The sequence below is a fragment of the Oncorhynchus keta genome, chromosome 35 (genome assembly GCF_023373465.1).
Source record: "Oncorhynchus keta strain PuntledgeMale-10-30-2019 chromosome 35, Oket_V2, whole genome shotgun sequence".
NCBI classification, from domain to species: Eukaryota; Metazoa; Chordata; class Actinopteri; order Salmoniformes; family Salmonidae; genus Oncorhynchus; species Oncorhynchus keta.
In genome coordinates, this window is record NC_068455.1 from 69,881,166 (window position 1) to 69,905,641 (window position 24,476).

The 24,476-nt window shown below is 39.7% G+C and overlaps 1 protein-coding gene across 1 annotated transcript in view; it reads right to left on the reverse strand.

Annotated features, from left to right (window-relative positions):
• Positions 1 to 8,346: 8,346 nt before the first annotated feature.
• Positions 8,347 to 24,476, reverse strand: part of LOC118369192 (uncharacterized) — a 30,273-nt gene continuing 14,143 nt past the window's right edge. Inside the window, exons 13-21 of the mRNA XM_052495690.1 lie at positions 16,433 to 16,438; positions 16,095 to 16,132; positions 15,639 to 15,677; positions 12,485 to 12,755; positions 10,364 to 10,509; positions 9,655 to 9,934; positions 8,961 to 9,127; positions 8,484 to 8,575; positions 8,347 to 8,355 (exon numbers count right to left, since the gene is read on the reverse strand). Of these exons, the coding sequence (XP_052351650.1) occupies positions 8,347 to 8,355; positions 8,484 to 8,575; positions 8,961 to 9,127; positions 9,655 to 9,934; positions 10,364 to 10,509; positions 12,485 to 12,755; positions 15,639 to 15,677; positions 16,095 to 16,132; positions 16,433 to 16,438 (1,048 nt within the window). The remainder of the gene's footprint in view (positions 8,356 to 8,483; positions 8,576 to 8,960; positions 9,128 to 9,654; positions 9,935 to 10,363; positions 10,510 to 12,484; positions 12,756 to 15,638; positions 15,678 to 16,094; positions 16,133 to 16,432; positions 16,439 to 24,476) is intronic.

The window sequence follows — 24,476 nt, forward strand, 5'->3', positions numbered from 1 at the left end:
TGGTCTACCCGGGCCCTTATGAGTGAGTTAATATCCATTGTAATACAGTAGTTATGGTCTACCCGGGCCCTTATCAATGAGTGAATATCCGTTGTAATACAGTAGTTATGGTCTACCCGGCCCTTATGAGTGAGTTAATATCTATTGTAATACAGTAGTCATGGTCTACCCGGGCCCTTATGAATGAGTGAATATCCGTTGTAATACAGTAGTTATGGTCTACCCGGCCCTTATGAGTGAGTTAATATCCATTGTAATACAGTAGTTATGGTCTACCCGGGCCCTTATGAGTGAGTTAATATCCGTTGTAATACAGTAGTTATGGTCTACCCGGGCCCTTATGAATGAGTGCATATGCGTTGTTATACAGTAGTTATGGTCTACCCGGGCCCTTATGAGTGAGTTAATATCCATTGTAATACAGTAGTTATGGTCTACCCGGGCCCTTATGAATGAGTGAATATCCGTTGTAATACAGTCGTTATGGTCTACCCGGGCCCTTATCAATGAGTGAATATCCGTTGTTATACAGTAGTTATGGTCTACCCGGGCCCTTATGAGTGAGTTAATATCCATTGTAATACAGTAGTTATGGTCTACCCGGGCCCTTATCAATGAGTGAATATCCGTTGTAATACAGTAGTTATGGTCTACCCGGGCCCTTATGAGTGAGTGAATATCCGTTGTAATACAGTCGTTATGGTCTACCCGGGCCCTTATCAATGAGTGAATATCCGTTGTAATACAGTAGTTATGGTCTACCCGGGCCCTTATGAGTGAGTTAATATCCGTTGTAATACAGTACTTATGGTCTACATGGGCCCTTATGAATGACTGAATATCCGTTGTGATACAGTAGTTATGGTCTACCCGGGCCCTTATGAATGAGTGAATATCTGTTGTAATACAGTAGTTATGGTCTACCCGGGCCCTTATGAATGAGTGAATATCCGTTGTAATACAGTAGTTATGGTCTACCCGGGCCCTTATGAGTGAGTTAATATCCGTTGTAATACAGTAGTTATGGTCTACCCGGGCCCTTATGAATGAGTGAATATCCATTGTAATACAGAAGGTATGGTCTACCCGGGCCCTTATGAACGAGTGAATATCCATTGTAATACAGTAGTTATGGTCTAATGAATGAGTGAATATCCGTTGTAATACAGTAGTTATGGTCTACCCGGCCCTTATGAATGAGTTAATATCCATTGTAATACAGTAGTTATGGTCTACCCGGGACGTTATCAATGAGTGAATATCCGTTGTAATACAGTAGTTATGGTCTACCCGGGCCCTTATGAATGAGTGAATATCCATTGTAATACAGTAGTTATACCCGGCCCTTATGAGTAGTTAATATCCGTTGTAATACAGTAGTTATGGTCTACCCGGGCCCTTATGAATGAGTGATATCCGTTGTTATACAGTAGTTATGGTCTACCCAGGCCCTTATGAATGAGTGAATATCCGTTGTAATCAGTAGTTATGGTCTACCCGGGCCCTTATGAATGAGTGAATATCCGTTGTAATACAGTAGTTATGGTCTACCCGGGCCCTTATGAATGAGTTAATATCCGTTGTTATACAGTAGTTATGGTCTACCCGGGCCCTTATGAATGAGTGAATATCCATTGTAATACAGAAGGTATGGTCTACCAGGGCCCTTATGAATGAGTTAATATCCATTGTAATACAGTAGTTATGGTCTACCCGAGTGAGTGAATATCCGTTGTAATACAGTAGTTATGGTCTACCCGGGCCCTTATGAATGAGTGAATATCCGTTGTAATACAGTAGTTATGGTCTACCCGGGCCCTTATGAGTGAGTTAATATCCATTGTAATACAGTAGTTATGGTCTACCCGGGCCCTTATGAATGAGTGAATATCCGTTGTAATACAGTCGTTATGGTCTACCCGGCCCTTATGAATGAGTGAATATCCGTTGTAATACAGTAGTTATGGTCTACCCGGGCCCTTATGAATGAGTTAATATCCATTGTAATACAGTAGTTATGGTCTACCCGGGCCCTTATCAATGAGTGAATATCCGTTGTAATACAGTAGTTATGGTCTACCCGGGCCCTTATGAATGAGTGAATATCCGTTGTAATATCCTACCCGGGCCCTTATCAACGAGTAATATCCATTGTAGTAGTTATGGTCTACCCGGCCCTTATGAATGAGTGAATATCCGTTTTTGTAATACAGAGTGGTCTATATGAATGACTGAATATCCGTTGTAATACAGTAGTTATGGTCTACCCGGCCCTTATGAATGAGTGAATATCCGTTGTAATACAGTAGTTATGGTCTACCCGGGCCCTTATGAATGAGTGAATATCCGTTGTAATACAGTAGTTATGGTCTACCCGGGCCCTTATGAGTGAGTTAATATCCGTTGTAATACAGTAGTTATGGTCTACCCGGCCCTTATGAATGAGTGCATATCCGTTGTTATACAGTAGTTATGGTCTACCCGGCCCTTATGAATGAGTGAATATCCATTGTAATACAGTAGTTATGGTCTACCCGGGCCCTTATGAATGAGTGAATATCCGTTGTAATACAGTAGTTATGGTCTACCCGGCCCCTTATGAATGAGTTAATATCCATTGTAATACAGTAGTTATGGTCTACCCGGGCCCTTATCAATGAGTGAATATCCGTTGTAATACAGAAGTTATGGTCTACCCGGCCCTTATGAATGAGTGAATATCCATTGTAATACAGTAGTTATGGTCTACCCGGGCCCTTATGAGTGAGTTAATATCCGTTGTAATACAGTAGTTATGGTCTACCCGGCCCTTATGAATGAGTGCATATCCGTTGTTATACAGTAGTTATGGTCTACCCAGGCCCTTATGAATGAGTGAATATCCGTTGTAATCCAGTAGTTATGGTCTACCCGGCCCTTATGAATGAGTGAATATCCGTTGTAATACAGTAGTTATGGTCTACCCGGCCCTTATGAGTGAGTTAATATCCGTTGTAATACAGTAGCATATCTACCCGGCCCTTATGAATGAGTGAATATCCATTGTAATACAGAAGGTATGGTCTACCAGGGCCCTTATGAATGAGTGAATATCCATTGTAATACAGTAGTTATGGTCTACCCGGGCCCTTATGAATGAGTGAATATCCGTTGTAATACAGTAGTTATGGTCTACCCGGGCCCTTATGAATGAGTGAATATCCATTGTAATACAGTAGTTATGGTCTACCCGGCCCTTATGAGTGAGTTAATATCCGTTGTAATACAGTAGTTATGGTCTACCCGGGCCCTTATGAATGAGTGAATATCCGTTGTAATACAGTAGTTATGGTCTACCCGGGCCCTTATGAATGAGTGAATATCCGTTGTAATCCAGTAGTTATGGTCTACCCGGGCCCTTATGAATGAGTGAATATCCGTTGTAATCCAGTAGTTATGGTCTACCCGGGCCCTTATGAATGAGTGAATATCCGTTGTAATCCAGTAGTTATGGTCTACCCGGGCCCTTATGAATGAGTTAATATCCGTTGTAATCCAGTAGTTATGGTCTACCCGGGCCCTTATGAATGAGTTAATATCCGTTGTAATCCAGTAGTTATGGTCTACCCGGAACCTTGTGAATGAGAGAATGTCCATTGTAGTCGGAGGTGCATTCAAAGAGCAGTCGAAACACTGATGTTTCTAAGGTTATTGTTATTATATTAGGTTATTATTCATATTCTATAAACGATTAATACATTAACTTACGTTCTTTGCCAACTCTTTCTCAATGTTTTTAACAGGGGAGTACATCCAGTTCTAGAGAATTTCTGTCACATGGTTACTGCAGAATTAAATGAAAACCCTGAAAGCTATGCTTCTATTTAGAAAGGCCCAGATTGGGTATACTGCCAAGCAGAGTTAGCCACTCACAAGCCTAAATATTCAGAAATAACTCTTTTTTTTTTAAAGATAAGCTTGGAATGGGTATTGTCTAATTGACTCATCAACCCAAAACATATTGATGTTTAGCTTTCTTAGTGCACCTGAAAATCAGTCTTTATTTCGTTTATCAAAGTTGGCAGGCTAACTCATTGGTGATGCTTTATAGTTTACCCCTTATGTGACTTTTGATCAGTCAAAAGATTGCAGGCTTGCAATAATATACTTGACTAAACCATGTTCATTACTTGAAAGAAATAGGAAACAAACTGCATATTAACTCATACATGTTGAAAGGAATGACGTTTACACAGACATTTAAATTATATGGGCGATATGGACAAAATATTATATCACAGGACAGTATGACGTTATTTTTAGTTTTTGAATAATAAAAGTTCTACATTTGCTTTATGAGTAGTGAGTGATCCCAGGGTGCTTTATGAGTAGTGAGCGATCCCAGGGTGCTTTATGAGTAGTGAGCGATCCCAGGGTGCTTTATGAGTAGTGAGCGATCCCAGGGTGCTTTATGAGTAGTGAGCGATCCCAGGGTGCTTTATGAGTAGTGAGCGATCCCAGGGTGCTTTATGAGTAGTGAGCGATCCCAGGGTGCTTTATGAGTAGTGAGCGATCCCAGGGTGCTTTATGAGTAGTGAGTGATCCCAGGGTGCTTCATGAGTAGTGAGTGATCCCAGGGTGCTTTATGAGTAGTGAGTGATCCCAGGGTGCTTTATGAGTAGTGAGCGATCCCAGGGTGCTTTATGAGTAGTGAGTGATCCCAGGATGCTTTATGAGTAGTGAGTGATCCCAGGATGCTTTATGAGTAGTGAGTGATCCCAGGGTGCTTTATGAGTAGTGAGCGATCCCAGGGTGCTTTATGAGTAGTGAGTGATCCCAGGGTGCTTTATGAGTAGTGAGTGATCCCAGGATGCTTTATGAGTAGTGAGCGATCCCAGGGTGCTTTATGAGTAGTGAGCGATCCCAGGATGCTTTATGAGTAGTGAGTGATCCCAGGGTGCTTTATGAGTAGTGAGTGATCCCAGGGTGGCAACACATATATATTCCAAGTGATTTCAATGTTCAATTCAAATTCAACCAAAACCAATTTCAGCACTTTTATGATTTCTGCATTTCCTGCACTCAATTGCAGTGGTGGAAAAAGTATCCAATTGTCTTACTTGAGAAAAAGTAAAGATAGTTAATAGAAAATTACTCAAGTAAAAGACACCCAGTAAAATACTACTTGAGTAAAAGTCTAAAAGGTATTTGGTTTTAATTAGTAAATGTAATTGATAATATGTCCTTTAGTATCAAAAGTAAAAGTATAAATAATTTCAAATTCCTTATATTAAGCAAACTAGATAGCACCATTTTCTTGATGTTTTTTAAATGTACAGATAGCCTGGGGCACACTCCAACATAATTTACAAACTAAGCATGTGTTTAGTGAGTCTGCCAGATCAGAGGCAGTAGATGACCAGGGATGTTCTCTTGATAAGTGCGTGAATTGAACCATTTTCCTGTCCTGCTAAGCATTCAAAATGTAACGAGTACTTTTAGGTGTCAGGGAAAATGTATTGAGTAAAAAGTACAGTATTTTCTTTAGGAATGTAGTGAAGTAAAAGTACAATTTAACGAAAATAGTCAAGTAAAGTACAGATACCAAAATAAAATGACTTAAGTAAAAATACTTTCTAGTACTACTTAAGTACTTTACACCACTGCTCAGTTGAGATTTCCACACTGCCATGTAGAGCTGCATAATATGGGCAAATAATCAAGGATTTATTTTTAACCAATGTTGCAATTGCGATTTGACTTGCAAATTAGAGCAAAACTTTTGGAATCATGGACATATGACTATTCTAATTCTATAGTTAGAATATAATAGTGGGCACTTTGAATACAGTGTTGTTTGAGATGACAATGAACTAAAATGTCAGGGAGGAGTTGTTGTGACAGGGTAGGAACTAAATTGTTGATAAGTGTTTCCTAGGGGACCCTATAAACTTTGGCTACATTGCATGTTTTTTCTTGGCTACTTGATATAGCTAACATTCTTGCTTTGCATATTCCTCTTTGATTTAGAAGATACTGTTGCACAAACAGCATGTTGATTTAGGTCTACAGGTATTAGGTATTATCAGGCTGTATTAGCTAGCTACGTTCGCTCTTAGTCAATACATTTATTAGCTAGCTAGCTATTATCATTAGCAGCTAACAAGATGTAGGGCAACTTGCAAAGAAAAGAGAAACTAGATGTAAGAAACACAAACTAATAGTGTCATTATAGAACGCTAGTGGATTTATATTAAGAAGCAAAGTGAAAACAGCATTGTTGCATGTGCTGCATTGACCATGCAGACTGAACACAAAGTTATCGTGGTTGAGGAACATCAAATGTGCTCCTTGAGTGACAGGGGGTGTGGAAAGTGGCACAGAGAGAAAGTGCCGGAGAGAGATGACTAGTAGCGAAGAAAACTATAAAAATTGAAATTATACATGGCGTCACATCACATTTAACAAACCAAACATTCTAATACCGGCATAGAAGGTAAAGTAAACACCCAAACCGGTCCCTGCATCAAATACCGGTATATAATAAAATACGGTATACCGCTTTAAATACAGTAAAACTTCAATTAATAGCCCCAGGGTTCATGTGCTTAAATCACTGAACAGTTGCATATTAGATACAGGCTTCTATTTGAGCCAGGCAGGCATCTATTTCTTTAATGCACGCAGCTTTTACTAATCAGCATAGTTAGTTGTTTAATTCCAGCCTTCACTACCAGCATTTAACCTTTTTATTTGCACTAATGTTTTATCATTTACACACTGTTACATGTCTTTTGTCTTAGAATGCCCCCATAAAATAAAATCCTTAACAGAAAAATGAAATCAAACTATTTCCCGCGTGCCGAATACAACAAGTGTAGACTTTACCGTGAAATGCTTACTTACAAGCCCTTAACCAACAGTGCAGTTCAAGAAGAAGAAAATATTTACCAAGTAGGCTGAAATAAAAAGTAATAATAAAAAGTAACAATAAGAATAACAGTAACGAGTCTATATACAGGGGACACCGGTACCGAGTCAGTGTGCAGGGGTACAGGCTAGTAGGGGTAATCTGTACATGTAGGTGGGGCTGCTAGGTATAAACTGGCAAGCCCAAAGTGACTATGCATAGGTAACAAACAAACAGCAAGTACATGTGTTTGTCAGTTCTTGCTCATTTCTTGGGGTTTGTTCTCCCGAAGTTGTTGAGTGTTTTTGGGCTTGCCAGTTTATACATAGCAGTTCTCAATTGTTAGCAGCCAATGGCTAGCAGTTTCTTACTGGCAATAAAAACAGAAGATTGACCATTTTTTAGAGTCATTACTGAATGATTTACTGTAACAAGTCAAACATTAAACCTGGTAAACAATTAATTTATCACTAGTCACTTTATACCATGCATTCTAAATAATACCACTTTAATAATGTTTACATATCTTACATTACTCATACTCTGCAGCAGGTAGCCTAGTGGTTAGAGCGTTGGACAAGTAAGCGAAAGGTTGCAAGATCGAATCCCCGAGCTCACAAGGTAAAAATCTGTCGTTCTGACCTTGAATAAGGCAGTTAACCCACTGTTCCTAGGCTGTCATTGAAAATAAGAATTTGTTCTTAACGGACTTGCCGAGTACAATAAAAAAATATCACATGTATATACTGTATTTTATACCATGTATTGCACTTTTGCGACACTCGTATTAACATCTGCAAACCATGTGTATGTGACAAATAACATTGATTTGATTTAGACCCTGAGTTTATTTGAAATAGGCGTTTAGTTGCTGAAATGTGTTGTTGCATAGCTATATGAGACTGGGTTTAATTAATGTTTTACGGTAGATTGGACTGTATTGATGACAATCAATCTTAAACTGTCGTGTCTCCTTGGAGTCTCTCACCAGGCTAGCCCCCTTCAGTTCCACAGACACCTGGAAGAGAAATGACATACAGAAACTCTTTCATGTACTAATTGAGTTATGACTTGCTAACACGTTCTCTTCTTACAATAACAACTTGGCAATAATATAATAAGACCCAGAGTTAGGGTTGATTACATTTCAATTCAGTCTATTCAGGAAGTAAACTGAAATTCCACAATTACATTTTCATAATTGAAACTCATTAAGGTATATTGAAATTAGAATAAATAAAATAAAGTTTATTTCCTGAAATGGAATAAACCCCAACTCTGATGAAAGCACAATGTCTTCATTGCCTGTCTGTTGCAATAAGGACAACCGTCTGTAATATGCTCCTTGTTGTTACCTGTCTGTGTGGGTCCACCCTCCTTCTCTTCTTCCTCACGGTGGAAAATCTGTCCATCTGGCTGAGTCCTCCAGCGCAGTTGAAAGTCAGACACCCCCTGCTTCACGAGCTCTACATTCAGCTAGATTAAAGCACAAGCTTTTACGTTAAATTGTTAGATTATTTTCTCACTCACTCTCTCTGTCTGTCTCTCCCTCCCCCTTTCCCTCCCCCTTTCCCTCCCCCTTTCCCTCTCTTACCTGCTGTAGGAGCTGGTCACCGACTGCCTGGTCTGTCAGATCAGCATCTGATTGGATCTTCATCCTGACCACCGTTCTCTTTGACTTGGGGGCTGAAATACATTTGCTGATATTTTTTATGGTGCAGAATAGTTCAAATCTGTGCATTATACCGTAAATACCACAACTCATTAGGGCTTGACCGTATGATTTTATTTAACATATTTCTTTAACAATGTGCTGTCCAAAAAGGTGATTGTTTTACTAAAGTTTAGTAAGCTGAGCAATGTGTAAATTACACTGATTTGTACTAATTTGCATTGTGAAAATGTCTCCCACATAGTCACAAAATAACATTCAATATAACAAAACATGAATTGTGGGGGGATATAATCTCCACTAAACCGAAGTCCGATACGAAAATAAGTATGTTCATTAAAGTTATTATTCGACATACCTTCTCTGACAGAATAAATAAATGGACCAGGAAAGAAGTACCTTCTGTGGAAGACTCTGGAGGTTTGACTGTGGCAAATACTTCCACCTCACAAAGTGTGAGCCATTCCGACCTGCCAGGGATGACAACAACAACATAGCGACCCTCCATCGCATTACACTGGAAGGTGTAGGTCTTTCCTGCTGGGATGTGGGATATGACATCACATCTGAAAGAGAGAGAGAGGGTGAGAGAAGGAGGTGGGGGATAAAGAGAGATGGGGTGGGGGGAGAGAGAGAGATAAGGGTGGGGGGAGAGAGGGGTGAGATGAAAGAGGGAGTGGGGGAGAGAGAGAGTGGGGGAGTTGTGGGAGAGAGTGAGGTGGAGTGGGAGGAGAGAGGGGGTAGGGGGAACGTGGGGGGTGGGGTCGAGAAGGAAAGGGCGTGGAGTTTGAGTTTATTTTTTACAGGGACAGTGCACATTAATCAACGTTTCAGTAAAAGTGATGGTTTTAGCCAGCCGGCTAATTTTCCTCCACAGTCCCTGGGCAGGTTATTAAAAACAATTACAATATAGACAATCATTGGGAGAGAGACATGATTATTATACAGTGTGTTGAAATAGTGAAAATGCCTCTTCACTACAGGAAGACTGAACATATTAACATATTTCATGAATAACAGTTTTTTTTGTCACATAAAATGTACAATCAATCAGATTATAGTATAATGTTATTTATTCTATTTCACTACTCACCTGGGGTTGTTGATGCCGTTGTTCTCCAGTGAGTTACCAATACGAATCTCAGCACCATCAAGCCTCTCGGGAACATCATCTCCTCTGTTGGTGATGCTGACAGCTGTCACTCTGGTCACATCCAGCAGGTCCACTCTCCACCAGGGTTTGGTCTCCTTTGCAGTGTGTGTGCAGGATGTTTTGTAATAGTCTGATTCTCTGTTCCCATCAATGGCATTGTGAGCATTGCCATACCCATTCAGTGATGACTGGCTGGCCACTCCTTTCAATGCTACATTTACTACCGGGACATAGAATGTTTTAATATAGAAATGCAAGTTATTCTTTATCATCTTACAGTGTATACATTTGACATGTTTGAAAGACGGGAGATATTAGTGGTGGGAGGGGGAGTGGAGGGGAGAGGGGTGGATGTTAGAGAAGAGAGGTGATATTAGTGGTGGGAGAGGTTGAGGAAAGAGGAGTGTATGGGTATGAAATAAGAGGTTAAGAGTTAAGTTATTATTACAATCTCTATATAAGACATAAATACAACATTAAAAGTGTGAATGCAGAAGCAAGTAACATCAATAAGAATATGACAGAAATCTGGAGTGATGTTCTGTCAGCAAGCACATTATTTATACTTCCAGAACATTGATGTTCTACTATATAAAAGTAATGTAAACTTGACTTGGTGATGGATGTGAAGACAGTGACAGATGATTACCTGCAGGAGTGCCATATACTTCCAACTCACACAGAGTGAGATATTCCTTCCTGACATAGATGACCACAACAACATAGCGACCCTCAATCTCATTACACTGGAAGGTGTTGGTCTTTCCTGCTGGGATGTGGGATATGACATCACATCTGAAAGAGATAGAGAGGGTGGGGAGAGAGAGAGAGATGCATGATTATTGTACAGTGCGGTGCTGTAGTTCACATGCTTCTTCACAAAAGTATTACTGAAAATATCAACACATTTAATGAATAACTGTTATTTTTATTGAATCCCATAAACTTTACAATTAATCAAAACTACCGGCTCTGACGTTTGTCGGATGCGGCGGTGCTTGCAAACTATTATGGAATACAAAGTGTAACCCAGCTGCCCATTGACACAAGCCTACCAGATGAGCTAAATGCCTTTCATGCTCGCTTCGAGGCAAGCAACACTGAAGCATGCATGAGAGCACCAGCTGTTCTGAACGACTGTGTGATCACGCTCTCCATAGCCAATGTAAGCAAGAACTTTAAAAAGGTCAACATTCACAAGGCCCCTGTTACCAAGGCGTGTACTCATGGCAGGCGCGGACAAACTGTCAAGTGTCTTCACTGACATTTTCAACCTCTCCCTGACCGAGTCTATAATACCCACATGTTTCAAGTAGACCACCATAGTCCCTGTGCCCAAGGAAGTGAAGGTAACCTGCCTAAATGACTACCACCCCGTAGCACTCACATTGGTAGCCATGAAGTGATTTGAAAGACTGGTCATGTCTCACATCAACACCATCATCCCAGAAACCCTAAACCCACTGCAATTCGCATACTGCTCCAACAGATCCACAGATGACAAATCAAACATCATACTGCCCTTTCCCACCTGGACAAAAGGAACACCCATGTGAAAATGCTATTCATTGACAACAGCTCAGTGTTCAACACCATAGTGCCAACAAAGCTCATCACTAAGCTAAGGAACCTAGGACTAAACACCTCCCTCTACAACTGGATCCTAGACTTCCTGACAGGCCGCCATCAGGTGGTAACGGTAGGCAAAACCACATCTGCCATGCTGATTCTCAACACCGGTTCCCCTCAGGGGTGTGTACTTAGTCCCCTCCTGTACTCCCTGTTCACACATGACTGCATAGCCAAGCACAACTCCAACACCATCAGTAAGTTTGCTGATGACACAACAATGGTAGGCCTGATCACCGATAAAGATGAGACAGCCTATAGGGAGGAGGTCAAAGACCTGTCAGTGTGATGCCAGACCAACAACCTCTCCCTCAATGTAAGCAAGACAAAGGAGATGATCGTGGACCACAGGAGAAGTAGGGCCAAACAGGACTCAATTTAAATCGACAGGGCTGAATTGGAGCGGGTCAAGAGTTAAGTTCCTTGGTGTCCACATCCCCAACAAACTATCATGGACGAAACACGCCAAGACAGTTGTGAAGGGGCTGCGACAACACCTCTTCCCCCTCAGGAGACTGAAACTATTTAGATTGGGCCCCAGATCATAACAAAGGTATACAGCCCAATACATCACTGGAGCCAAGCTTCCTGCCATCCAAGACCTATATACCAGGTGGTGTCTGGTGAATCAAGGCCCAATAAAATTGTCAGACTCCAGTCACCCAAGTCATAGACTGTTCTCTCTCTCCTACCGCACGGCAAGCAGTACTGGAGCGCCAAGTCTAGGTCCAAAAGCCTCCTTAACAGCTTCTACCTCAAGCTATAAGACAGCTGAACAATTAATCAAATGGACACCCTGACTATTTACATTTACCCCCTGCTGCTACTCGCTGTTTATCATTTTATCATCTATGCATAGTCACTTTACCCTTACTTACATGTATAAATTACCTCGACTAACCTGTGCCCCTTGAGTAACCTGGGCCCCTTGTATATAGCATCATTATTGTTATGTATTTATACTGTGTTACTTTTGACTTTATTTAGTAAGTATTTTCACAACTATTTCTTGATCCGCACTGTTGGTTAAGGGCTTGTAAGTAAACATTTCTCTGTCTGGTCTACACATGTTGTGTTCGTCGTATGTGACAAATACGATTTGATTTGAGTACAATGCTGTTTATTCGATTTCACTACTCACCTGGGGTTGTTGATGCCATTGTTCTCCAGTGAGTTACCGATACGGATCTCAGCACCATCAAGTCTCTCAGCAACGTCATCTCTGTTGGTGATTGTGACAGCTGTCACTTTGTACACATCCAGCAGGTCCACTCTCCACCAGGGGTTGGTTTCCTGTGCAGTGTGGGTGCAGGATCCATAGTTTGTGTTGCTGTTCCCATCAATTGCATAGTGAGCATTGCGATCCGAAAACTGTGATGACTGAGCAGCCACTCCTCTCAATGCCACGTTGTCTGAGTGACAGAGACAGATATAATACACAGGTTCATTCATTAGTGCACACCGTAGCAATACGTTTTGCAACTGAAAACGTTTTGCAGGTTAGTTCAGTTTAGTCAGTCTCCATTTTGTCCAGTTTGGTTCCTAGTGAATACACCTCAGATATACACATCCCCCTGTACACACACACCTGCACCAACTTGTATTAAATGTAGATAGTTACCTTTAACTGGGCACTTTGTATGTGTAATTTATTATGGATCCCCATTAGCTGCTGCCAAAACAGCAGCTACTCTTCCTGGGGTCCAGCAAAATTAAGGCAGTTTATACAATTTTAAAACATTACAATACATTCACAGATTTCACAACACACTGTGTGCCTTCAGGCCCCTACTCCACCACTAGAAGAAAAAATAAACGCACACCTATTTATGTGAGGTGTTGGCTAGCGGAGTAGAAAACTTGAAAATAAAAGAGAGCTGCACGCAGAACATTTTAATTACCAACGTTTCGACAGCCAAGCTGTCTTCATCAGGGTATAAACACAAACACTGCGGGATGACTCGTTTATATAGTGTCAAAAGACACAGGTGTCTGTAATCATGGCCAAGAGTGGCCTAATATCATTGGTTAATTATCAAATATTAAAATGACATACAAACAACAAATGGATAACATACGATCATAAATTCATTTTTCGACTACACAAGCTTACAAACAATTACAATGGCAAAGTCACTATAATCACAAGAATGGCTTCAAAGTCTACGTTGAGCCCGAAGGGAGCAAGAGTCTTTAAGTTAAAGATCCAGGCAGCCTCTCGTTTTAAAAATAAATGATCAAGACGCATTCTTGTGTTCTAACTACCTGCTTTTCAAAGCGTTCTGAACAAATTAAGGGAATCGTTCACAAACATTGGCACATTCTAAAATCCGATGATAGTCTCGGTAATGTGTTTTCGGACCTTGCCTTGGTTGTATTCTTGCGGGGCAGAAATCCCAGAGACCAATTTGTAAACTCTGATTTACCACCCCAAGATATTCCTGAACAAAGTCTCTTTGCGCCCCTACTGGATGGAAATTACAAGGGTAATGGCTGTGCTCAATGCAATGGCACTTATAAATGTAGATCCTTCAAACACCCACAAACAGGGAAATTGAACCCATTCAAAGGTGTTTTTACGTGCTCCACTAAGGCAGTCATTCATCTTATAACTTGTCCTTGTGGTAACATTTATGTGGGTAAAACATAAAACAAAGCGTGAATTAAAAGTACGTATCTCAGAGCATCGTAGCACCATTAGGTGTAAAAACTTGACTTACCCAGTTGCGGCCCACTTCTTGGAGGCAGGCCACTCGATTTCATCTCTGCGTTAAATTGGCATCGAACATGTCACCCTCCCTAGGAGAGGGGGTGACCTTGATAATTTATTGTTAAAACGAGAAGCTGCCTGGATCTTTAACTTAAAGACTCTTGCTCCCTTCGGTCTCAAGTAGACTTTGAAGCCATTCTTGTGATTATTGTGACTTTGTAACTGTTTGTAAGCTTGTGAAGTCGAAAATGAATTTATGATCGTATGCTATCCATTTGTTATAAATGGTATGCTGTTCTTTGTATGCAATTTTAATATTTTATTATTAACCAATGATATTAGGCCTCTCTTGGCCATGATCACAGACACCTGTGTTTTTTGACACTATATAAACGAGTCATCCCGCAGTGTTTGTGACTATACCCTCATGAAGACAGCTTGGCTGTCAAAACGTTGGTAATTATATTTTTCCATCTAAGAGCCTAGAGCGTGCAGCTCTCTTTTATTTTCAACTCCACCACTATCACATATCTACAGTACTAAATTCATGTGTATGTATAGTGTGTATGTTATCATTTGTGTGTGTGTGTGTGTGTGTGTGTGTGTGTGTGTGTGTGTGTGTGTGTGTGTGTGTGTGTGCCAATGTTTGTGTCTCTTCACAGTCCCCGCTGTTCCATAAGGTGCTTTTTTAATCGGTTTATTAAATCTAATTTTACTGCTTGCATCAGTTACTTGATGTGGAATAGAGTTCCATGTAGTCATGGCTCTATGTAGTACTGTGTGCCTCCCATTGGCTGTTCTGGACTTTGGGACTGTGAAGAGACCTCTTGTGGGGTATGCATGAGTGTCCGAGCTGTGTGCCAGTAGTTTAGACAGACAGCTCGGTGAATTCAACATGTCAATACCTCTCATAAATAAAAGAAGTGTTGAAGTCAATCTCTCCTCCACTATCAGCCAAGAGAGATTGACATGCATATTATTCATATAGCTCTCTCTGTGTACATCCAAGTACCAGCCGTGCTGCCCTGTTCTGAGCCAATTGCAATTTCCCTACGTCATTTTGTGGCACCTGACCACACGACTGAACAGTTGTCAAGGTGCGACAAAACTAGGGCCTGTAGGACCTGCATTGTTGATAGTGTTGTTAAGAAGACATAGCATCGCTTTATTATAGACAGACTTCTCCCCATCTTAGCTACTGTTGTATCAATATGTTTTGACCATGACAGTTTACAATCTAGTGTTACTCCAAGCAGCTTGCTCAACTTGCTCAATTTCCACAATATTTATTACAATACTTAGTTGAGGTTTTGGGGTTTAGTGACATTAACTGAATGAAAGTTATTACTAGGCCTAGCTTCTGTCACAGCGGCCAATGCTTGTACTTCATGCATTGATTAGTTGATTTATTTACTTATTCATTAATGTTTTTATTTATTATTTTTTAATGTATTGCTTCTGTCAGAGTGGCCAATACTGATACTTCGTTCATTGATTCATTGATTTAGATTGTTTTTTTTGTCTGTCTGTCTTTTTTGTGTGATTGGTTTTGTGTCTCTGTCTGCTTTATTAAAAATGCATTTACCTATTTGCACCGTGACCCTCAGAAAGAGTAGGAAAATCCCTGTAAAGCCACAATAAGCATATGAATGATTAGTCATAATTAATCATATTAATGTGAATGCACTATATGACAAGTTCTCTAATGTGCTATAGGGTAATGCTGATAATTAAAGATCTTTGACTTAGAGATGGAAGGGTTGGGGTCGATTCAATTTCTGTAAATCAGGAAGCACACTGAAATTCAAATTATTTGTTAAACTCTGAGTGGTTGTTTTGGGCTCTGTACATGAAAATAGAAAGTGACACATCATTTGAAAACTACAGGCCTTGTCTTTTTGGAAATGGAACTAAAATCTTACTGCTGACAATGTCATAAGAATCTCTTAGAGTTGAACTTCATTGGAATACGGTTCACGTTCTGATTTGACAGGAACTGAAATAGAATTGACCCTAACCCTTGTAGGGATTTAGTTCTCACCAGAGACAGGGATAGCTCTCCTACTCCACTCCATGGATCTGGGATGTAGCAACATATTCATCAGTCAATATGAATTAATAACGTTAAACATTTCCCTCTTTTAATTATCAGTTAATATGATCTATTTCTAGATATCCAACACCTGAAATTTGCTGTAGAATGTGGATGTACTATTCTTGTCCTTTTCAACATTTCCATGTCACACATACCACAACAACACTAACCTTTCATTAATGTGATAATAACCCATTTTCTTTACTTATATATTACCATCATTCTTTATTATAGCCAAGGTTTTGAATAATAAAACAGTATATCCAAACATAAGATTAACATACCTGTATTGACAGGCCTATCTTGTCCTTTGCTGAATCCCTCGCTGCTCTCCTCCGTCTCAGTGTGTGTGATGGATTCTTCTTACTCTCTTTTCTCTCTCTCTGTCTGGCAAACATGCAAACCTGGGTCATGTTCATTAGTGAACACAACAGAAAAAAAATTGCAACTTTTTGCAACTGAAAACAAAAATGTTTTTGTTCAAAAATGATTGGAAAATATCAGATAGTCCCTTACTCCTTGTTACAATCTGTTTTCTTCCGTTTGGTGCCTTATGAACACAACCCTCTATTAACCAAAGTTGGGGAGGTTAAGGTGAGGTGTATTTGGTTAGCAGTGAGCTGTAGCCCACCACCCAGTGGGTGTGTGTGCCGGTGTGTTTGCCGGTGTGTGTGTGTGTGTGGTGTTGTTTCCTGGTGATTTGTTTAACAGTCATCCAGATAACCTCATCCTTTCCCTGAGGTGTCAATAGTTACACAACTTCAGCATTTTCCGTCCCTGATGGAAACTGTTTGAATCTGATGGAAACAGTGGATGCTCCTCAGAGGAGGAAGGGGAGGACCATCCTCCTTGGTGAATTTCATACAAATTTAAACGGTGTAACATTTTTAAAGTGATCTTTTTTAGATACAACTAGTATATTAAATATAATTACATGTCACCAAACAATAGATTAAAACACACTAGTTTGCAAAGAAGGTCTACATTAGCCTCAACAGCACTCTGTAGGGTTGCACCATTGTGTAGCCAGAAGACAGCTAGCTTTCCGTCCTCCTCTGGGTACATTGACGTCAATACAAAACCTAGGAGGCTCATGGTTCTCACCCTCTTCCATAGACTTACACAGTAATTATGACAACATCTGGAGGACGTCCTCCAGCCTATCTGAGCTCTTGCAGCATGAACTGACATGTTGTCCACCCAATCAAAGGGTCAGAGAATTAATCTAGTACTGAATGCATACGATACAGCTAGCACTGCATTGCATAAAATGTGGTGAGTAGTTGACTCAAAGAGAGAGAAAGACAATAGTTGAACAGTTTTGAACAAATTAAAGTAAACTCACCCCATTCCGTACAAGTGTGCGTAACCGCAACATTCAAATGAAGCTACAAAGAAAACTAATGGGACTGTAGCGATTGTGTAGACTTCAAAATCGGGGGTGTGAACTAGGTTTCTATTCAAGCGTTGATCGACATGGTAATTGCTCTATAGTATTGGAGAAAAGTTGAAAAGATGGACCCTCCGTTACATCTAAACGTGTCATGTCGTAACGTACAGCACACATAAAGCTACTATTTATGTCTTACAATCTCTCTCCACCAGGTGTAGCACTTCTCTCATCCTTTAAAAACAAGAAATGGACAGTGACGGGGTAAGAGGGGATACCTGGTCATTTTTTGCATCATCATTGCATGCGATCATCATTCTCAAAGCCACTGTTTACTTCTAAGATCACTTTAGCACCGCCCTAAAATCCTGATTCAAATTCGTAAAAAAACATTCAAATAGGTATGTAATGACACATTATATAAACTCTTTATAGTGTTTTATTTACATTTTAGAGGCGATAAGCTGATAAATTGGACAGATGGAGTGAAAAAATAAATAATTCCCTCGGTCTCACTACCACGCATTAGTTTCGCTTCCCCACCCGCCATTTTTAAAAAGACCCGACGGAGCTCATTGCCTGCTTGAATTATGCAGACGGGCAGCGTTTAGGTCATGTAATTGATTCTGTTGGAAAGGGGAGAAATTGTGCTTTACACTGGTATTGACATTACAGTTGATCTGGAAGTATTACGTTTTTATAGCCGCTAAAATAAGGGTGATGTTTACGTGAGTTTACGTTCATGTATTACAAAATGAAGGAGAAGCAAGAGAGATATTTTTTTCACTTTCAGATACTTGGCTAGTTTACCTGGCTAGTTTAGCCTACTGAAACAACCTGCTCAAAGAGAGGGATGCTATGTTAGCTAGCTGGCTATGACCAGCAACACTGTTACGGAGTCTAGTTGATAGGTAATCGACTATTCGGACTGTTCCCCGGACTCCACGTGTAGGGATGTGTACAATGCACAACCAAGGCTATTGAACTTGACATTGGTGTCTGTCTTTATTCCTTTATCCAACACATCATACTGAAACAAACACTGGAACTCTTCCAATTTTTATTTATTTTAAACTTTATTTAACTAGGCAAGTGAGTTACTTACGCGTTAGTTCTGTTAGCTATGCTGACTATGACGTTACTTGAGCTAATATGGTGACAACGATGTAGGCTTTGTGTAGCAGTTTGGTTTGGAAAGGTGTTTTAGTCTGGTCACATACAGCTGATGTGTTGTGCATTGAAGTCCACAAGCGAACGGACAAGGTGAGAGGAGGAGAGCGCATAGAAGGAATACATTGTGGCTGCTATAAAAGTGAACTGTGTTTACTCATGATTAGGGGTGTAATTCATTCCACCGATTCTGTTGAAAAAAAGTTTCTTAAACGGAAGCAAACGGAACAAAATGGGGATAAACATACATTAATTTGTGCAAGGCGGTATTGAATGTCACTGTCTGTCCATGTGTCACTGTCTGCCCCCTCAAATTTGTCTCTCGATCTTTGTGCACCTGCATTGTAAACTTTCATTCATAGGTTAAGTTGTAGCAACTTCGTTATGGGTATAAGGAAAATTTGAGTATCATGTAGTAGCCTGAACCCATCACAGTACCATTGAACTGGATGAATGGGATATGAATGAGATTCATCCAATATGCTGTAATAGAAATTAGGCCATGTTCATGTGAATTTTTTTTGTCCTCATCATACACGACATTGACCGCAGCTAGATAGAATCAGTGTGAATCTGATGGAAACTGTGAAATTCTGATGGTAATTAATTGTATGAATTTGATTGAAACTGTAAATCTGATGGAAACTGTGTGAATCTGACAGAAACTGTAAATCTGATGGAAACTGTGTGAATCTGACAGAAACTGTGTAAATCTGCCGGAAACTGTGTAAATCTGCCGGAAACTGTGTGAATCTGACGGAAACTGTATGAATCTGATGGAAACTGTATGAATCTGATGGAAACTGTATGAATCTGATGGAAACTGTGTGAATATGATGGAAACTGTGTGAATCTGATGGAAACTGTATGAATCTGATGGAAACTGTATGAATCTGATGGAAACTGTGTGAATCTGATGGAAACTGTGTGAATCTGATGGAAACTGTGTGAATCTGATGGAAACTGTATGAATCTGATGGAAACTGTGTAAATCTGATGGAAACTGTGTGAATCTGATGGAAACTGTGTAAATCTGATGGAAACTGTTTGAATCTGATGGAAACTGTGTGAATCTGATGGAAACTGTATGAATCTGATGGAAACTGTATGAATCTGATGGAAACTGTGTAAATCTGATGGAAACTGTATGAATCTGATGGAAACTGTGTGAATCTGATGGAAACTGTGTGAATCTGATGGAAACTGTATGAATCTGATGGAAACTGTGTAAATCTGACGGAAACTGTATGAATCTGACGGAAACTGTGTGAATCTGATGTAAACTGTGTGAATCTGACGGAAACTGTGTAAATCTGATGGAAACTGTATGAATCTGATGGAAACTGTGTAAATCTGACGGAAACTGTGTGAATCTGACAGAAACTGTGTGAATCTGACGGAAACTGTGTGAATCTGACGGAAACTGTGTGAATCTGATGGAAACTGTGTAAATCTGATGGAAACTGTATGAATCTGATGGAAACTGTGTAAATCTGATGGAAACTGTATGAATCTGATGGAAACTGTATGAATCTGATGGAAACTGTGTAAATCTGATGGAAAATGTATGAATCTGATGGAAACTGTATGAATCTGATGGAAACTGTATGAATCTGATGGAAACTGTGTAAATCTGACGGAAACTGTGTGAATCTGACGGAAACTGTGTGAATCTGACGGAAACTGTGTGAATCTGACGGAAACTGTATGAATCTGATGGAAACTGTGTGAATCTGATGGAAACTGTATGAATCTGATGGAAACTGTATGAATCTGATGGAAACTGTGTGAATCTGATGGAAACTGTGTGAATCTGATGGAAACTGTGTAAATCTGATGGAAACTGTGTGAATCTGATGGAAACTGTGTAAATCTGATGGAAACTGTGTGAATCTGATGGAAACTGTGTGAATCTGATGGAAACTGTGTGAATCTGATGGAAACTGTGTAAATCTGATGGAAACTGTGTGAATCTGATGGAAACTGTGTGAATCTGATGGAAACTGTGTGAATCTGATGGAAACTGTGTAAATCTGATGGAAACTGTATGAATCTGATGGAAACTGTGTGAATCTGATGGAAACTGTGTGAATCTGATGGAAACTGTATGAATCTGATGGAAACTGTATGAATCTGATGGAAACTGTGTAAATCTGATGGAAACTGTATGAATGTAAACTGAATCTGATGTAAACTGTGTGAATCTGACGGAAACTGTGTAAATCTGATGGAAACTGTATGAATCTGATGGAAACTGTGTAAATCTGACGGAAACTGTGTGAATCTGACGGAAACTGTGTGAATCTGACGGAAACTGTGTGAATCTGACGAAACTGTGTGAATCTGATGGAAACTGTGTAAATCTGATGGAAACTGTATGAATCTGATGGAAACTGTGTAAATCTGATGGAAACTGTATGAATATGATGGAAACTGTATGAATCTGATGGAAACTGTGTAAATCTGATGGAAAATGTATGAATCTGATGGAAACTGTATGAATCTGATGGAAACTGTATGAATCTGATGGAATCTGTGTAAATCTGATGGAAACTGTGTGAATCTGACGGAAACTGTGTGAATCTGACGGAAACTGTGAATGGAAACTGTATGAATCTGATGGAAACTGTGTGAATCTGATGGAAACTGTATGAATCTGATGGAAACTGTATGAATCTGATGGAAACTGTGTGAATCTGATGGAAACTGTGTGAATCTGATGGAAACTGTGTGAATCTGATGGAAACTGTGTAAATCTGATGGAAACTGTGTGAATCTGATGGAAACTGTGTGAATCTGATGGAAACTGTGTGAATCTGATGGAAACTGTGTGAATCTGATGGAAACTGTGTAAATCTGATGGAAACTGTGTGAATCTGATGGAAACTGTGTGAATCTGATGGAAACTGTGTGAATCTGATGGAAACTGTGTAAATCTGATGGAAACTGTATGAATCTGATGGAAACTGTATGAATCTGATGGAAACTGTATGAATCTGATGGAAACTGTGTAAATCTGATGGAAACTGTATGAATCTGATGGAAACTGTATGAATCTGATGGAAACTGTGTAAATCTGATGGAAAATGTATGAATCTGATGGAAACTGTATGAATCTGATGGAAACTGTATGAATCTGATGGAAACTGTGTAAATCTGACGGAAACTGTGTGAATCTGACGGAAACTGTGTGAATCTGACGGAAACTGTGTGAATCTGACGGAAACTGTATGAATCTGATGGAAACTGTGTGAATCTGATGGAAACTGTATGAATCTGATGGAAACTGTATGAATCTGATGGAAACTGTGTGAATCTGATGGAAACTGTGTGAATCTGATGGAAACTGTGTAAATCTGATGGAAACTGTATGAATCTGATGGAAACTGTATGAATCTGATGGAAACTGTGTAAATCTGATGGAAAATGTATGAATCTGATGGAAACTGTATGAATCTGATGGAAACTGTATGAATCTGATGGAAACTGTGTAAATCTGACGGAAACTGTGTGAATCTGACGGAAACTGTGTGAATCTGACGGAAACTCTGATGTATGAATCTGATGGAAACTGTGTGAATCTGATGGAAACTGATGAATCTGATGGAAACTGTATGAATCTGATGGAAACTGTGTGAATCTGATGGAAACTGTGTGAATCTGATGGAAACTCTGATGGAAACTGTGGAAACTGAATCTGATGGAAACTGTGTGAATCTGATGAAACTGTGTGAATGTGGAAACTGAATCTGATGGAAACTGTGGAAACTGAATCTGATGGAAACTGTGTGAATCTGATGGAAACTGTGTGAATCTGATGGAAACTGTGTGAATCTGATGGAAACTGTGTGAATCTGATGGAAACTGTGTGAATCTGATGGAAACTGTGTGAATCTGATGGAAACTGTGTAAATCTGATGGAAACTGTGTGAATCTGATGGAAACTGTGTGAATCTGATGAAACTGATGGAAACTGTGTCTGAAAACTGATGGAAACTGTGTGAATCTGATGGAAACTGTGTAAATCTGATGGAAACTGTGTGAATCTGATGGAAACTGTGTGAATCTGATGGAAACTGTGTGAATCTGATGGAAACTGTGTAAATCTGATGGAAACTGTAAATCTGATGAATCTGATGGAAACTGTATGAATCTGATGGAAACTGTGTAAATCTGATGGAAACTGTATGAATCTGATGGAAACTGTATGAATCTGATGGAAACTGTGAAATCTGATGGAAAATGTATGAATCTGATGGAAACTGTATGAATCTGATGGAAACTGTATGAATCTGATGGAAACTGTGTAAATCTGACGGAAACTGTGTGAATCTGACGGAAACTGTGTGAATCTGACGGAAACTGTGTGAATCTGACGGAAACTGTATGAATCTGATGGAAACTGTGTGAATCTGATGGAAACTGTATGAATCTGATGGAAACTGTATGAATCTGATGGAAACTGTGTGAATCTGATGGAAACTGTGTGAATCTGATGGAAACTGTGTAAATGATGGAAACTGTGTGAATGATGGAAACTCTGATGGAAACTGTGTGAATCTGATGGAAACTCTGATGGAAACTGTGTGAATCTGATGGAAACTGTGTAAATCTGATGGAAACTGTGTGAATCTGATGGAAACTGTGTGAATCTGATGGAAACTGTGTGAATCTGATGGAAACTGTGTAAATCTGATGGAAACTGTATGAATCTGATGGAAACTGTGTGAATCTGATGGAAACTGTGTGAATCTGATGGAAACTGTATGAATCTGATGGAAACTGTATGAATCTGATGGAAACTGTGTAAATCTGACGGAAACTGTATGAATCTGACGGAAACTGTGTGAATCTGATGTAAACTGTGTGAATCTGACGGAAACTGTGTAAATCTGACGGAAACTGTATGAATCTGATGGAAACTGTGTAAATCTGACGGAAACTGTGTGAATCTGACGGAAACTGTGTGAATCTGACGGAAACTGTGTGAATCTGACGGAAACTGTGTGAATCTGATGGAAACTGTGTAAATCTGATGGAAACTGTATGAATCTGATGGAAACTGTGTAAATCTGATGGAAACTGTATGAATATGATGGAAACTGTATGAATCTGATGGAAACTGTGTAAATCTGATGGAAAATGTATGAATCTGATGGAAACTGTATGAATCTGATGGAAACTGTATGAATCTGATGGAATCTGTGTAAATCTGACGGAAACTGTGTGAATCTGACGGAAACTGTGTGAATCTGACGGAAACTGTATGAATCTGATGGAAACTGTGTGAATCTGATGGAAACTGTATGAATCTGATGGAAACTGTATGAATCTGATGGAAACTGTGTGAATCTGATGGAAACTGTGTGAATCTGATGGAAACTGTGTGAATCTGATGGAAACTGTGTGAATCTGATGGAAACTGTGTAAATCTGATGGAAACTGTGTGAATCTGATGGAAACTGTGTGAATCTGATGGAAACTGTGTGAATCTGATGGAAACTGTGTGAATCTGATGGAAACTGTGTAAATCTGATGGAAACTGTGTGAATCTGATGGAAACTGTGTAAATCTGATGGAAACTGTATGAATCTGATGGAAACTGTATGAATCTGATGGAAACTGTGTGAATCTGATGGAAACTGTGTGAATCTGATGGAAACTGTATGAATCTGATGGAAACTGTGTGAATCTGACGGAAACTGTGTGAATCTGACGGAAACTGTGTGAATATGTTGGATACTGTTTGAATCTATTGGGTCATTCTT